The sequence below is a fragment of the Watersipora subatra genome, chromosome 8 (genome assembly GCF_963576615.1).
Source record: "Watersipora subatra chromosome 8, tzWatSuba1.1, whole genome shotgun sequence".
NCBI classification, from domain to species: domain Eukaryota; kingdom Metazoa; phylum Bryozoa; class Gymnolaemata; order Cheilostomatida; family Watersiporidae; genus Watersipora; species Watersipora subatra.
Genome location: NC_088715.1, coordinates 17,700,602 through 17,714,969, shown reverse-complemented (window position 1 = coordinate 17,714,969; position 14,368 = coordinate 17,700,602). Strand labels below are relative to the sequence as shown.

General features: G+C 37.2%; 2 protein-coding genes across 3 annotated transcripts in view; one reads left to right on the top strand and one right to left on the bottom strand.

Moving 5' to 3' along the window:
• The window catches only part of LOC137401589 (uncharacterized), a 66,934-nt gene that overhangs the window by 42,118 nt on the left and 10,448 nt on the right, over positions 1-14,368 (top strand). The gene's annotated exons all lie outside the window — the stretch shown is intronic.
• Positions 8,221-9,180, bottom strand: LOC137401843 (uncharacterized; the record flags this gene model as incomplete). The annotated part of the gene is made up of 1 exon (XM_068088314.1): positions 8,221-9,180. A coding segment is annotated over exon 1 (690 nt), but the record flags the coding sequence as incomplete, so codon positions are not given.

Below are 14,368 nucleotides of genomic sequence, written 5' to 3'. Positions count from 1 at the left end.
AGAGCAGACTCTGACAGCATTCTGTCAATTCACTCAACGAGTCCGTTAAATATGCCTAAAGCTAAAATTAACCTTTCAAATCACTACGGACAGCTGAAAGATACGCTTCCATTGTTCTAAAAGTAAGGGTTACACTGGAACAATCGTTGGAACAATCGTTGAAAGCGGCAATTTTTGGCAAGAGTTTTCATGGACAGACCAATCATGTATGCTAGAATATTCTGTTTGATGCTTTATGAAGACCAGTACCCTGGCAATCTAGTGGGCGATGAGAGAGTAATAAATAATTGCACAATTACTCAAAAGTAAGTTGAGGGGGTTGATTGGTGTAGTGGTAGAGTTTTGGTCTACCAAGTTGAAAGTTGTAGGTTCGAATCCTGTTCAAAGCAACGTTTTTTTTTGGATCTGAAGCGTGGCTTCAAATATATGTCTCCTTTTATAATAGAGATAGAATGTTTCTAGATAATAATATTCATGCTGCCAATATGCAATACATGCTTACGCTGCCAGTATATACTCTACCACCAACACTATTAGTATTAATCATAGAAAGGATCATGGCAACTACTAGCTTATCTTTTTCAGTCACTTTACAGTCAAAATACAAAAGTTTTATCATTATTAACCTGATGAGATATCTTTCAAGGAAATAGTTTTATGTCGATACAAACAGTAGAAGAGTGTCTGTGTAGGCATTCAATTACATGTAGTTTAGTTCACTTGCTGAGTTTACCTGAAAAATCTGATTTTGAACAGTTGAGTTTTATTGGCTAATCTTTTTACCGATGTAAGTCAGCTAATGCAGTTTACAAATTACTGGAAGCAGTGAATAACATTGGTGAAAACATGTTCAGCACCACCTTGAACTACTAACTTCATACCACAACTGGCAGCAATTTGACCATAGTCAAACAAGATTAACTTGTGTAATACGATTTTTCATAGATATTCTGTTCGGATATCAGCTGCAAAAGTCGCCCTTGAAAGACCCATTGTAATATTATTGATATTTGTTATGAAGTGGCAACACAGTAGAGTATCAACTTCTACAATCAACCAGTATTATTATTGCATATTTATCACTTATTACATAAAAACCCTTCAATTATGGCATCCGTATATTAAAATCACATATTTTATAATTATTACGCTATTATTACTTGTACGTGAGCCGTGGGAAATCATCATGTGTAATACCTATGTGCACAATTATTCTCTATGGCAGCAAGTTAGTCATGTGGCGGGTCAGCAGTGTGCCTGGCTGTGAAGCTAAAGATCTGACATTAAATATGGTGCGCTGCACTTTAACTCTCCGAGCCTGGCTCCGGAAAGAAATATGAAGATGTCTCTTATTATAGTAAAAATCATCATCATCATGCCAAAACCGTTTTTCAGTTTCACAAACATTTTACAAAGCTACTATTGCTCAGGTACTGTTTGTAATTACTGGGTCAACGTGCTAGAAAGAGAAGATAGTCCGTAGGTAGGCATTACATAGACTGCAGGTAGAAAGTATTTAGCTTAACCTTATCAAGCCTTGACACAAGACTATAAACAAAGTTTATTTTACTGCAGCTCTGATGCTAATTAGTAGAGAGTTGCAGTAATCAGGAACTGAAGTTGACATACAACAGCACTTTTGGAAGCTTGTTCAACTTCTGCCATTCGCTGTGTGTACACATAACTAAACTATTCCAATGTATTATTCGTCAATATTTGACAAGTTTGTCAAATTTGACAGATCTGATAGCTTGTCTGGTCAGTTGTCTGGAGGCTCTGATATCGTGACATGAGAAAGTAATGCGGAACTGCTTTCTCATTGGCCGTTTTGATTCGGCTGTTTAAAATTTGTTTGTTACCGTTGCTAGTGATGTACCTCTGAAATGACCTTGCAACTAGGCAAAATTAGACCAGAACCAAGTTATAGCCCTTCTTGTATAAAAGGTATAGTGGTATTAAAAAACGTTAACAGGTGTGTTAAAATATTTTTAATCATGAAATGACGGTGTTCAAAAGGTTCCGGCAATTTAAAAATAGCTGCCAAAAACTTATTATTTTTAAATTAAGTATTTGCTGTCAAAACAGCTTTAAAGATGAACTCACACAAAATTTTAGTAGATTCTGACAAAAAATATTGGTGTTTTTCTATCATCTGCAATTGTTTTTATGCTTGAGGTGATACGACAATCAGGGTTTTTCAAAATTAAAAATTGCAAAACTTGATCACGGTTAAAGGGCGCCGGAAAAAATATGTGTAAAATGGCATCATTAGTTGCTATCGTTGATATCAATTATTGTGTGTGGTTTGCAGTTTTATGCGTTTTTATTCTGTCAGTCTTTGCAACTATAGATGTCATAATCACACTTTCACTGTGATCAAGCTTTGTCAAGTTTAATCTTGAAACATCCTGGCAGTTATATCCCCTCAAAGAACAGAAACAATAGAAAAATACTGATACTTTCTGATAAGATCTGCTAAAATTGTATGTAAGTTTATCTTTAACATTTATTAAGACGAGTATAATAGTCTGCTGCGAGGGTTTGCCGATGGAGCACAGAAAATAACTATCTAGAGTCTAGACAATTACTGCAAAGTGCTCAAAGGAAGTGAAGTGGTGCAGGTGTTAGAGTGTTGGTCTACCCAGCTGAATGTTGTGTGTTCAAACCCCATACAAAGTAAAATTTTATTCTAACCTCCAGCCATGGCATCCAACAGAGGGCAATATTATAGCTCAATGAGTATAGGCCTAAAATTTATATGGGGTTTAAAAAGTACCGTATTCATTAACTGGGTAGAGGAGGGAGATGGAAGGGTAGGAAACACCGACTGACTAGTGCCCATACATTAATGGGAAACACAGCAACGAAGCTCTTGAGTTTCTCTTGTCAAAATATTTGTTCCACTTGTCCATGTGACAAGCTATAGCGGGTTAAGTTAGCTTTGACCATGAGAGCTCCCTGCAGGCTAGATTAAATTAAGAGAAGTGTCAAGCTGTGTTGATTACGTAGCGCGAATGACACCCTTTGAAGAAAGGTCATGCATGAACATTATCTTGGGGATGTTTTGGCTCACCTTCAAAGCATGGCTTCACTACTCTGAACTAACATCGGTAACAGCCCCTCATGTCTTGAGATTAGATTTTAAAGAGCAAATGCTAAACATAACCGCACTTGAGACAAATTGCCTGTATAAAGAAAGCGCCGCAGTACTGTTTGAAGAATAACTTGTTTAGATATTAGATTAGTGACCTAAATCAGAATAGGAAACAAATGATTTGAAGGAATTGACCTCGTTTACATATCATATACTCCTGACCAACATCAGAGATCTCAGCATGATAGACTCCTTAGTAACGAATTTACATGTTCACGTACAATTTTATAAGTGAAAGATACATTTTATTATTAAGTATTTGTAATTACCCTGGAAATCAATAATATGTTCAATATTGGACCAGAACAAAAAGATTCTGTTCAACTTCAACTTGAGACAAAAATATGGCTAGAATCATTTTAGACCTGGCGCAAAGTTACCTTCAGCTAATCGTGAAGGAATTATCTTCTGCGAAAAAACTTTAGGTTCATGCAAAACTTTATCATTTGAAATTGTCTGCTCATAGTTTGTTTGATCAAATTGGGTTTTGAGCAAGTATACGCTCTGGCCAAAAATAATTTAGCAAAACCATCAAATTGTTTAAGTATTACAAAAAACTAAAACACTTTTTGCTTGAAATTCTGAAGTAAATTGAAACTGTTTCTTTCAGCTAAATAAAGAATAACCTAAAATGATAGAGTTTACATTGCCGTTCGTATATAGTTAATAATATCTTTCACATGCCAACTTAAAATATATGAATAATGCTTGTTTACAGTTTACGCCCACTCACTGGCATGAATTTGTCATCAATTTGAAATTTTTTAAGCTACATTATTCAATAACATCCTAGCGAAAAACCTAAAGAAAGTTATTAATAACACTTGAAATTCGTTAAAAATTCAGAAAAATGTTGACACGCTTACGTATGGCGTACATAACAGGAGCTATTGTTTTCCGTAAAATACAAATCTGAAGACTCGTACTTTAAAAATCTGTTACACCAATTAAATATAAGACCAAGCTTTACAATAAACCATTGAATTTGATTATTATTTTAGTTATTCTGAAAATAGAGCTATAAATAAAAAAATTCTAAGTTGAAAACAATTCGAAACCTAAATCAGCCTTTCTACTTTGGACCTGCTCTATACCATTCAAAATGTTCCAATTCTAAGTTCAATAAAATGCAATCGCGGAACAGAATCATTTAAACTGTCTGCATGTCTTGTAGACGATTATTCAAATCTATCAAACAACTTGGCAATCTGAAACTGAAACAAATCTGTTTATCAGACCCTAATTTCTTGCCGCAACAAATTCACATGAACTTGAACTGAACTTTGCTTTTAGCTATCAGTGGTAACATGTGTAATCTTTATTCTCTGGTTTAATGTATTCATTTATACGTTAATTATCATTAGAAGTGCACAGGGAGCTTCTTGACTGTTTGCTGTGCTAGACTAGACTAATTTATTTCACTGAAAGATTTTGTCACAAACAAGTCAGCAATGAATCAGACGACACACAATAAGATAAACAATATTATAGATTGCCACACTGAAAGCATAACAAGGAAACATTTCTGCACTAGCTTGTAAAAACTGTTGATTCACATAATGTGTTGCATCAGCTGACATACAGGTGTGATGATCATGAATAATCAGAGAATACAAACATTGGTACATTACATCCCTTACCAATTTTACAGGCATTAAGTCCTGATGTGACATAAATCAGACAGCTACATTTGTGTAAGCAATTATTTGAAAAACATCAATTAAACAAAGCTAATTTGTAACACACAGTGTAAAATATATATAATCAGAATAAAATGAGACTAGCTATAAAGTATCCTAGGGCTAATAAGATTTCAGCTTCAAATTCCACAAGGTCCTACTGTAATCTGTTTAATGTACCCTAATATCCCCATATCTCTCTGGTGGGTGACGTGGTCGGGTAGAGTCATGGTTAGGAGCCAGTGGAATAGAACAGTCAGCCCTATTGGCCCCCCTCAAGGTACTTTGGTTACCAGGGCCCAGTTGGACTGCGTCAGGCAAAACTTTGACAAAAGTGGAGTTTCTACGTGTTTGTTTCCCACTCTCATCCCTAACAATTATTTCAGACCCTTCTTTAGCCACAACTGTTTTGGGGTTTGATTCAAAATTACCATCTAGCTTTCCCCCTTTCTCTTTTCTCATTAAAACCTGATCTCCGATCTCAATATCCTTACTGGATAAATGCTTATCTACATTTTCTTTGTTTACATGCTTAGCTCTTGCATCAAAATCAGCTGCTTTTTCAAACACAGTTGGATCAGTTTCACCACACAAACCAGGTAGTTTAGTTCTCATTTCACGACCACCAAACAGAAGGCTAAATGGTGCCACACCTGTGCTGCTGTGCGGTGTTGATCTGTATGCCATGAGAAAATCCCTCAAAGCCTTGCCTAAATTTTCCTTTTTCCCATGTGCAATTTTCAAGGATTTGAGAATCGTACGATTTACCCTTTCTACCTCTCCATTTGCCTGAGGCCACAGTGGGGTAGTTGATATCCACTTTATATTACAAGCCTGTAAATAATCCTGGAACTCTGCTGATATAAACTGAGGACCATTATCCGTTCTCAGAGTCTCACAGTACCCAAACCTAGCAAACACGGTGTCTAGAAACTCAATAATCTTTGCAGACTTGGTAGAGCCTAGAAATGCACATTCAAAATATCGAGAGTAATAGTCGACAAGCACCATAATTGACCTACCATCTGGTAAAGGACCTAAAATGTCAGCACTCAAGTATGACCATGGTTTATCCGGAAACTTTGTCATTGTCACCTGCTGAGGTGGATCTGGCTGAGATACTGTCATACACTCAATGCATTTCCTACAATAGCTCTCTGCCATTCTGTCAATACCTGGCCACCACACTTTGGTTCGTAGCCTCTGCTTGGTTTTTACAATACCCTGATGACCTTCATGAGCGAGTTCCACAGCCTTATCTCTCAAACTTCTGGGTATAACAATCCTCTTATCTCTCAGTACAACACCCTGAACCTCACTAAGCTCAATAGACACACTTTTGAACGAGGAAGGACAACTCCCAAAATCATTGCTATAAATGGCCTGTTTCAAGAGCTTGATTTCCTCACACTGATTAGACTGGTCAACTATTTCCTCCCATGTCATAGCTTTCGGAACAGAGTCACGAGCTGTGTATTCCATATAACTCTCACTTGTAACATTGCTAATAAATGGAGAATCACCAACCCAATTCACCATCCTAGACAATGGATCTGCTATGTTTGATTTGCCACTCTGATACACTACATTGAACCTGAATGACTGCAACCTCAATGCCCATCGCTCTATCCTAGGTACTGGCTTAGAACAAGGATTGTTGAGAATAAACTGCAAAGCCTTGTGATCAGTTATCAGCTCAAACTCTGTGCCCAACAAATATAGCCTGAAATGTTCACACGCCCACACCAATGAGAGTGCCTCACGCTCAGTTTGGCTGTAACGCTTCTCGATATCAGAAAGTGATCTATGACCATAAGCAATCACCTGGTTAACCCCATGCTGTGTCTGTACAAGCACTGCCCCTAAAGCAAATGGAGATGCATCAGCAATTAATTTCGTCTTAGCATTAGCATCATAATGCGCCAGTGTCTCTGCATTGCTCATCAAGTGTTTGATCTTATCAAACGCTTTCCTTTGCTCACTTGCCCATCGAAATACAACATTCTTATGCATCAATCTCCGGATAGGCTCTGACACAGTTGCAAGATCAGGGAGAAAGCGGCCCACAAAGTTCACCAGACCCATGAAACTTCTACACTCAGTTGCATTCTGTGGGGCTTTGAAATTAACTACCGCTTCTACTTTCTCAGGATCTGCCGATATACCTTTATCTGAGACAATAAAACCTAGAAACTTGACCTTGCTACAACGGAATTGGCATTTCTTCGCGTTCAAGGTTATACCAACGTCTCTGAGTCGCTCAAGCAAAGCCTTCAACCTTATATCATGTTCCTCTACCGAACTAGCTTGTAAGAAGATATCGTCAGCCATGTTTTGTACACCCTCTAGACCTGACAAAACCTGCTGGATGATATACTGAAAACATTCCGGGCTAGCATTGACTCCCATTGTCAACCGCTTGTAACGATACAGGCCAAATGGAGTGGAGAAAGTGGTAATATCCCTTGATTCTTTCTCCAATTCTACCTGATTAAATCCCTGATTCATATCTAAACGAGAGAAAACCTTCCCTCCCTCTAAATTAGCAAGCATTTCCTTGATTGTGGGAATGGGGTGGCGTTCACGAGTAATTGCCTTGTTTGCCCTTCGCATGTCAACCGTTACCCTAATGTCACCATTGTCTTTAGGTACACACACCAGGGGACTGCTCCACCGGGACGGGACACCCACAACCTGCTCTATGACATCCTCACCCACCATAGCATCTAATTTCCTACGTAACCCCTCCCTGACTCCAAAAGGAGTTCTCCTAAGAGGTTGAGCTACTGGCTCTACTGTAGGGTCTATGTGGAATTTGACCTGATATCCTACCAGCTTACCCAAACCTTGGAAAACTGTCGGAAAACTTTTAATTATGTCATCAGAATTGCCAGGCAAAATGTTACACAAAACATTATCACTATATGACACTAAAGACAGACTAACAGCTGTTTCATGTGATAACAAGCATTTAGCCACACCATTGTAAACATAGAAAATAGCACGTGCCGTTTTATGACCACATTGAACAATAGCACTGAATGACCCACACAAATCTAATTTTCTCTTGCTGCCATAGCCAAAAAGATTGTCATCATCATTGACAGCTTGCAGTGAGATGCTATGCTTGGACTTCAGCTTATTATAAGTGTCAACACCAATAATATTGCTGCAGGCTCCAGTATCAAGAATGAATGGAATTCTCTCACCCATAATGTTGATGTAGCATCTAGGCATCTTACTTCTAATGTGCTGAATGGCATACATATCGCTATCGCTTGACTCGGGGTTGTTTACTGCGGACACGGTAGTAGACCTTTTGGGTTTTCCATTACAGAATTTAGATCCCGCAAAATGTCCTTTTTTGTGGCATGTGTTACAGTTACGGTGCAGGGCTGGACAATCTGTACTGCTGCTAAGATGTTTCTCGCTCATACACCGGAAACATGCTTTCTTCTTAACAGTAGAACTAGGAGTAGACGATTTCTTACCATGCCTCCTTTGCTTCCTTACAGCTGAGACATCGACTGCAGGTAGGGTGGTGACACTCATCGAGTCTAATTTCTCCTCAATCTCCACTTGTCGAGCTATGGCTACCACTTCGGAAAGGTCTGCTTGTCTGTCAGCTGGCATTGCTGAAATCCTGTCCCGAACTGTCTTACTATTGACACCTATCCGGAACTGTTCTAGCAGATTTTCTTCCAAATTAGCCTGAAACTCACACGTTCGAGCTTGAGATCGTAGTTTCAGCACAAACTCTGAAACTGACTCTGATGGACTTCTTTTCACCTCTCTGAATTTCGCCCGCTCCATCATCTTGTTCGTTGTTGCTCCATAATGCCTTCGCAGCAGCTCAATTAAATCCTCTGCATCCACTTCTTTTGGCTTCCTTGGTGCAGTTAGGCAGGCCAGCGTTTCATATTGCTCTTCTGACAGTCCCATGATGAGCACATGTTTTTTCTTTTCCGGTTTGGTTCCGTGAAACGCATAATAACTGTCCAATTTTTCCAAATACGTCTCAACCTTCCCGCCAAACACCGGAACCGCTGACGCTGTGGTTGCACCTGTTGCTGCCATTTTTTTACCAGTCTAGCGTAGAAACTTTTTCCTTCGTCGCCAATTTAATGTATTCATTTATACGTTAATTATCATTAGAAGTGCACAGGGAGCTTCTTGACTGTTTGCTGTGCTAGACTAGACTAATTTATTTCACTGAAAGATTTTGTCACAAACAAGTCAGCAATGAATCAGACGACACACAATAAGATAAACAATATTATAGATTGCCACACTGAAAGCATAACAAGGAAACATTTCTGCACTAGCTTGTAAAAACTGTTGATTCACATAATGTGTTGCATCAGCTGACATACAGGTGTGATGATCATGAATAATCAGAGAATACAAACATTGGTACATTACATCTGGTGTTCAGCATGTTCTATAAATACACCATTGCCTGGGGACTTGGCTTGTCATCATTCTGAGTTAGCCTTACAACTTAACTGTATACAATACAGCGATACTTGGTCAATACTAAGCTCTGGGTTGGTGGTCTAGGATGCCTGACTTGCAGACAGCATGTTGGGCATTCGATCCTGACAAAAGCCAAAAGACAGGAATGACATCCAAACTCAAATTGCTCTCTGCCACTGGGCATGTCTCCAGTCGTTGAGATTCTTCTGCCATTGGACTGGACATGTCCAGCAGAGATCATAGAGCCATTGTTGTGTAACAGTGCTCTTAAAACCCCGCACAGCCTCTGCTTGTAGTAAGCTAAGCAGCCATGATTCTTGATTTTTGAGGGATTGCTTTCACAAATATAATAACTCCAATAGCTCCACACAATAAGTCATATACGAAAAAGGTCCTCCCTCATCAAGACAATGCGGGGAGTTATGGTACCTTAGCTAGACTGTCTCAATATCAATGCTAGAAAACTATTATTTTATGTTTTCAAAGTATATTTCTTTACTAACGCTTTTCATATTAACTGGCAGCATATATGAGCAGGTAGGTCTACGGTTGTTGAAATGCATATTGTTTAAAAAAAGTGCAACGTTCTTTTACAAATATAATTCAAAAATATTATTTTGTGCCAGATCAAAATAATATTGTTATATAATTAAATTTTTAAAGTTATATAGTATATTTTTTATATAAGAATATATACATTGTAAAATAAAATGATATAGCCTATTAATTAAAATAATATTATCTAATACTTTATTGGCAATAATTTTTGGCATCAGAATTTTTTTCCAAATTATGCCACAAAAGAATCACAAAAAGCCACTAAAATCAAATAAATTGTGTTGACATATAGCATTCAAAATAGATTTCACCAAAAACAGAAAAAACTTGTATTTGTATGGCATTTGTATGGCATTTGTATGACATATGACGTGATCATCAATATCTGCATAAGTACGACAGCTGCAAAAATAGCAGGTTATAATTTTGCATCAAATTTTTTTAGTCTGAAAGAGATCAAAGCTTTTTCAGTTGTAATTTCAAACAGTTAAATTTTTACTAGTAATAAATAAACAGGCAGAATGGCATTTCCTTATAACTGGCTACCTTGCTTCTGGAACAGCCAACTCTTGAGACATAATATAAACTGTATAACAATATAAAAACAAGCAAAAACAAGAAAAAAGACATAATTGTATATGCTATTTCTTGTGAGTTAAGTTACAATCTCACAATTCTGGCCAGTAAATCTTGATAGGGAATGGTGCGATCTTGGATATTCTGGTGCAAAAATTGTGGTGCGTAGTGTTTGCCCCTCCTCCGCGACTTTTTAGTGCGAGACATTTAGCACGGCTATTTTCATACCAAAGATGTGATTTATTCTTATTTACATTAAATAAATAAAATGATGATAACAACAAGAAAATACAAAAAAATTTATTTTTATTCATAAAACTTCACACAATAATTTTTATCAAAATACATGAGAAAAATGCTCGAAAGCAGCATCTTTCGTTTCCTGGTTTCATTAGTAAAATTTTATTGAAAGATTTCGTGAACTAAATTTGTCTAATATGTAAATGTAGCCAAGTGTAAAAATTGTTTTTTCACTTTTATACCAAAAAGTTGTCGAGTCGTAAGTCGCTGCGACGGATGAATAAATTCTGAACTTGTGACCTTGCAACAAAAAGTCCTGCATCAGAAATCGTCACACCAAAAAGTTCTGTTTCAGAACGTCTGCACCAAAAAGTCCAATTCATTGAATCGTACGCTTAGAGTGGCAGCTAAAAATTGACAGCAATTCATCCTGCTGACTCCGTGAACCGATACCAGATTTTCTAGCTTTTTGCAGCTGAACGCTTCCCATGTATCAATGTTATTGTTATGACAGTCTTTGGTTTTGTGGATAATTTAGCAAACTAGTAAGTAACTTGTTTACATTCAATGGGAATGTGTGTTTTTATTCTTTCTCACCTGCACTTATATTAATATGTATTCCATTGGCAAGAACCAAAAGGAAATGACTTGGCCAGTGTGAATCACCAAACAGATAAATGGCATACCAGCTAACATCCTGGTTTCCTCAGAATGTACCTGCCTACACAGATCTATTAGTTTAAATGCTTCTAAACAGCAGAGCTTTGACAACACTATAGAAGAGATTTTTACTTGAGGAAGCGACTTAAATCAGGTCAAAGAAATTACACTGCTGGTGATATACAAAATACTAAGCAATGTTTCGTTAATTTATTACTAATTATCAGAAACTATATGGAAATGAACAGGTGGTTGCCAAGGGCTATAGATTCGTGAGAACTGAGAGAGTTACAAGAAAGGTTGTGCAGTACATGTAAAATGCACTTATACGTCAAACAGAATGGTTTTTTGAAACTTCAAGGTTAAGATGCTTTTTTGGTTTATTTAAAAATGCTTAGAATCTTTCCTACTCTTCATGTAGTTTTCGTTGTAGTAATAGTTGCAGGCCTTGGTTGTAAGTTGTCTACTCTTACTAACACATCAATTAAATCTTGGTTGTAAGTTGTCTACTCTTACTAACACATCAATTAAATCTTGGTTGTAAGTTGTCTACTCTTACTAACACATCAATTAAATAAATTAACTCTTTTACTACGGAATATTTTGGTCATTCTAACGGAATTAATTCAATCCGAAATCTTTGCTGATGTACATCGGTATTTTACTTTAAAAGTTGGAGCTTCTGTCATAATCTAAAATGTTTTTGGAACCAGCAGGAAATTCTGCTGTTGATTGAATGCTTTAATAATTCAAAGCATGTAACAAAACAAAAGATATTTTTACTAGTTTTTTAGCGTTATGAACCTGGCTGCAAAAAAACTGTTATTGTGTTCACAGTTTGACCTAAACGCAGACGCGCATTCTTTAATATAAAAATACAGTTATTAGAAATATCTGATACACAATGTTAAAACATTTTACTAACAGAAACATGCTGACAGGTAGCTGTTTACAATTTTTCTTTTCATCCATCCTGAACAACAAATAAAAAAAAACTGGAAATAATTCATTTGCAGCCTAGTAGCAGACGCCACAAACTCGCGTAACAAGAAATAACAAGAAAAACAGTAGCAAATTTGCAAAACAATAGCTCAATATCCTATATTTATTGTGGCCAGACTTTGGGTAGATCTTTTGACTCTGTGATCAGAGATCAATGTTTTTGTAACCTATAGCGAGATGTTATAAGGGCTTTCTGGCCAAGTAACCGATGTACGCATTAAAATGTTTTCAAAGGTTGAAAGGTACAAAGGTTTTCTGTAGGAAGGAGTCAAATTATCTGGTCAGCTGTTAACCACTGACAAGTTATAGTATCGACAACAGAAAGTTTCAGGGCTGAGGATTGACAACACAAGAGGGTGCTTTGGGATCAAATCCAGTATCCAGTATCATTGCATTTCGCAAATCTTTTTTAAAGAAACAACACCATGTCAAGGGCATTGGTGTTTGTTAACCCTTTCACTGCCATCCTTGTACAAATTTAGCTCTCGGCCTACCGCCAGCCATTTTACTGAAACTCACCCATTTTGCTGCTTGATATATATAAAAAAAATTAAAATTTCGAACCTTATCTAGAACATTTTGGTTATATACTCTATTTTGTCAACATGTTTACAGAGCCATGCAAAAAATTCAATGTATCTACTATGTGCATTGCTAAAGCTATGTGAAGCTACAATCGCTATAAAGCTTTCCTCTACAATTCCTTTCACCACCATCAGAGTCAGTGCTGGCGCTTGCAATATCGGAGTATTTAATTTATTCTGAATCGCCAATAATGTCATCAACAAAATTTATTCTGTTTTGAGCAAGGGAAGTGCTTGCAGAAGCCATATTACAACTAAAAAGCTTGATCGCCAGAACAAAAAGGTTTTGTTTTCGACTTGGAATTTCCTGATCGGAGATTATAAGTGGCTTAGCGAATATAGGCTAATTATTTAGAAAATTATTCGGACAGCACTGTTAACGGACAGCACTGTTAACGGACAGCACTGTTAACGGACAGCACTGTTAACGGACAGCACTGTTAACGGACAGCACTGTTAACCGGCAGCACTGTTAACGGACAGCACTGTTAACGGACAGCACTGTTAACGGACAGCACTGTTAACGGACAGCACTGTTAACGGACAGCACTGTTAACGGACAGCACTGTTAACGGACAGCACTGTTAACGGACAGCACTGTTAATAATGCTAGTGATTTTTGGTTATGTTGTCACGAATCGTTAATATTCAGTTACTACGCAACCACAGTAAATTTCGCAAAATTGCGTCTATGGCAGTCGATCATAGAATTTGCATAAAGTTACGTTGGGCAGTGAAAGGGTTAAACTGCTACAACCCTCATCACGCAATTAATACACTTTACCCTGTTTAAAAATTTATGAAAAATGATAAAGCCACCAGTTTTTCAGTGAGCATTATTTGTTCAATACAGCAATATTTAAAAAAAGCGTTCTTAAAAAACAACAGCAAACGTGTTTGGTCTCTGCAGACACTAGTGTATGACAGTCTGCTAGGCTTGTTTGGGCAGGTGTGGCCTGCTGTGGAACCAGTAAATCCTGGCTTCAGGCCATTAACTGTACTAACTAAAATTCCAATCAGAGTGTAATGGTTCTATCACACTATCAACCTGTCACATATGTAAAATATTTTAATTGTGGATATTGAGATTGATGATTTATGGAAGTAAGTAAATGTTATTACTTCTCAGTTACCGTGGTAACTGAGGCTGTCTTATGCATTCCTACTAGTTAATGTTGAACTTACAGAAAATTTTAGTAGATTTCACTGGAAATTATTGGTATTTCTCTATCAGTTGCAGGTGTTTTTGGTGTCTGGCATCATCTGACTACCAGGGTGTGTTAAGCTTGAAATGGACAAAACTTGACCAAAATTGAAACACTTATATCAAGCGAAAGTGCAATTATGACGTTTATAGTTAGAAAAAGACCAACAGAATGCAGATGAGGAATGCTGCAACTTGAATGCAGTAGCTGCTGGTATCAGCTATAGCAATGATC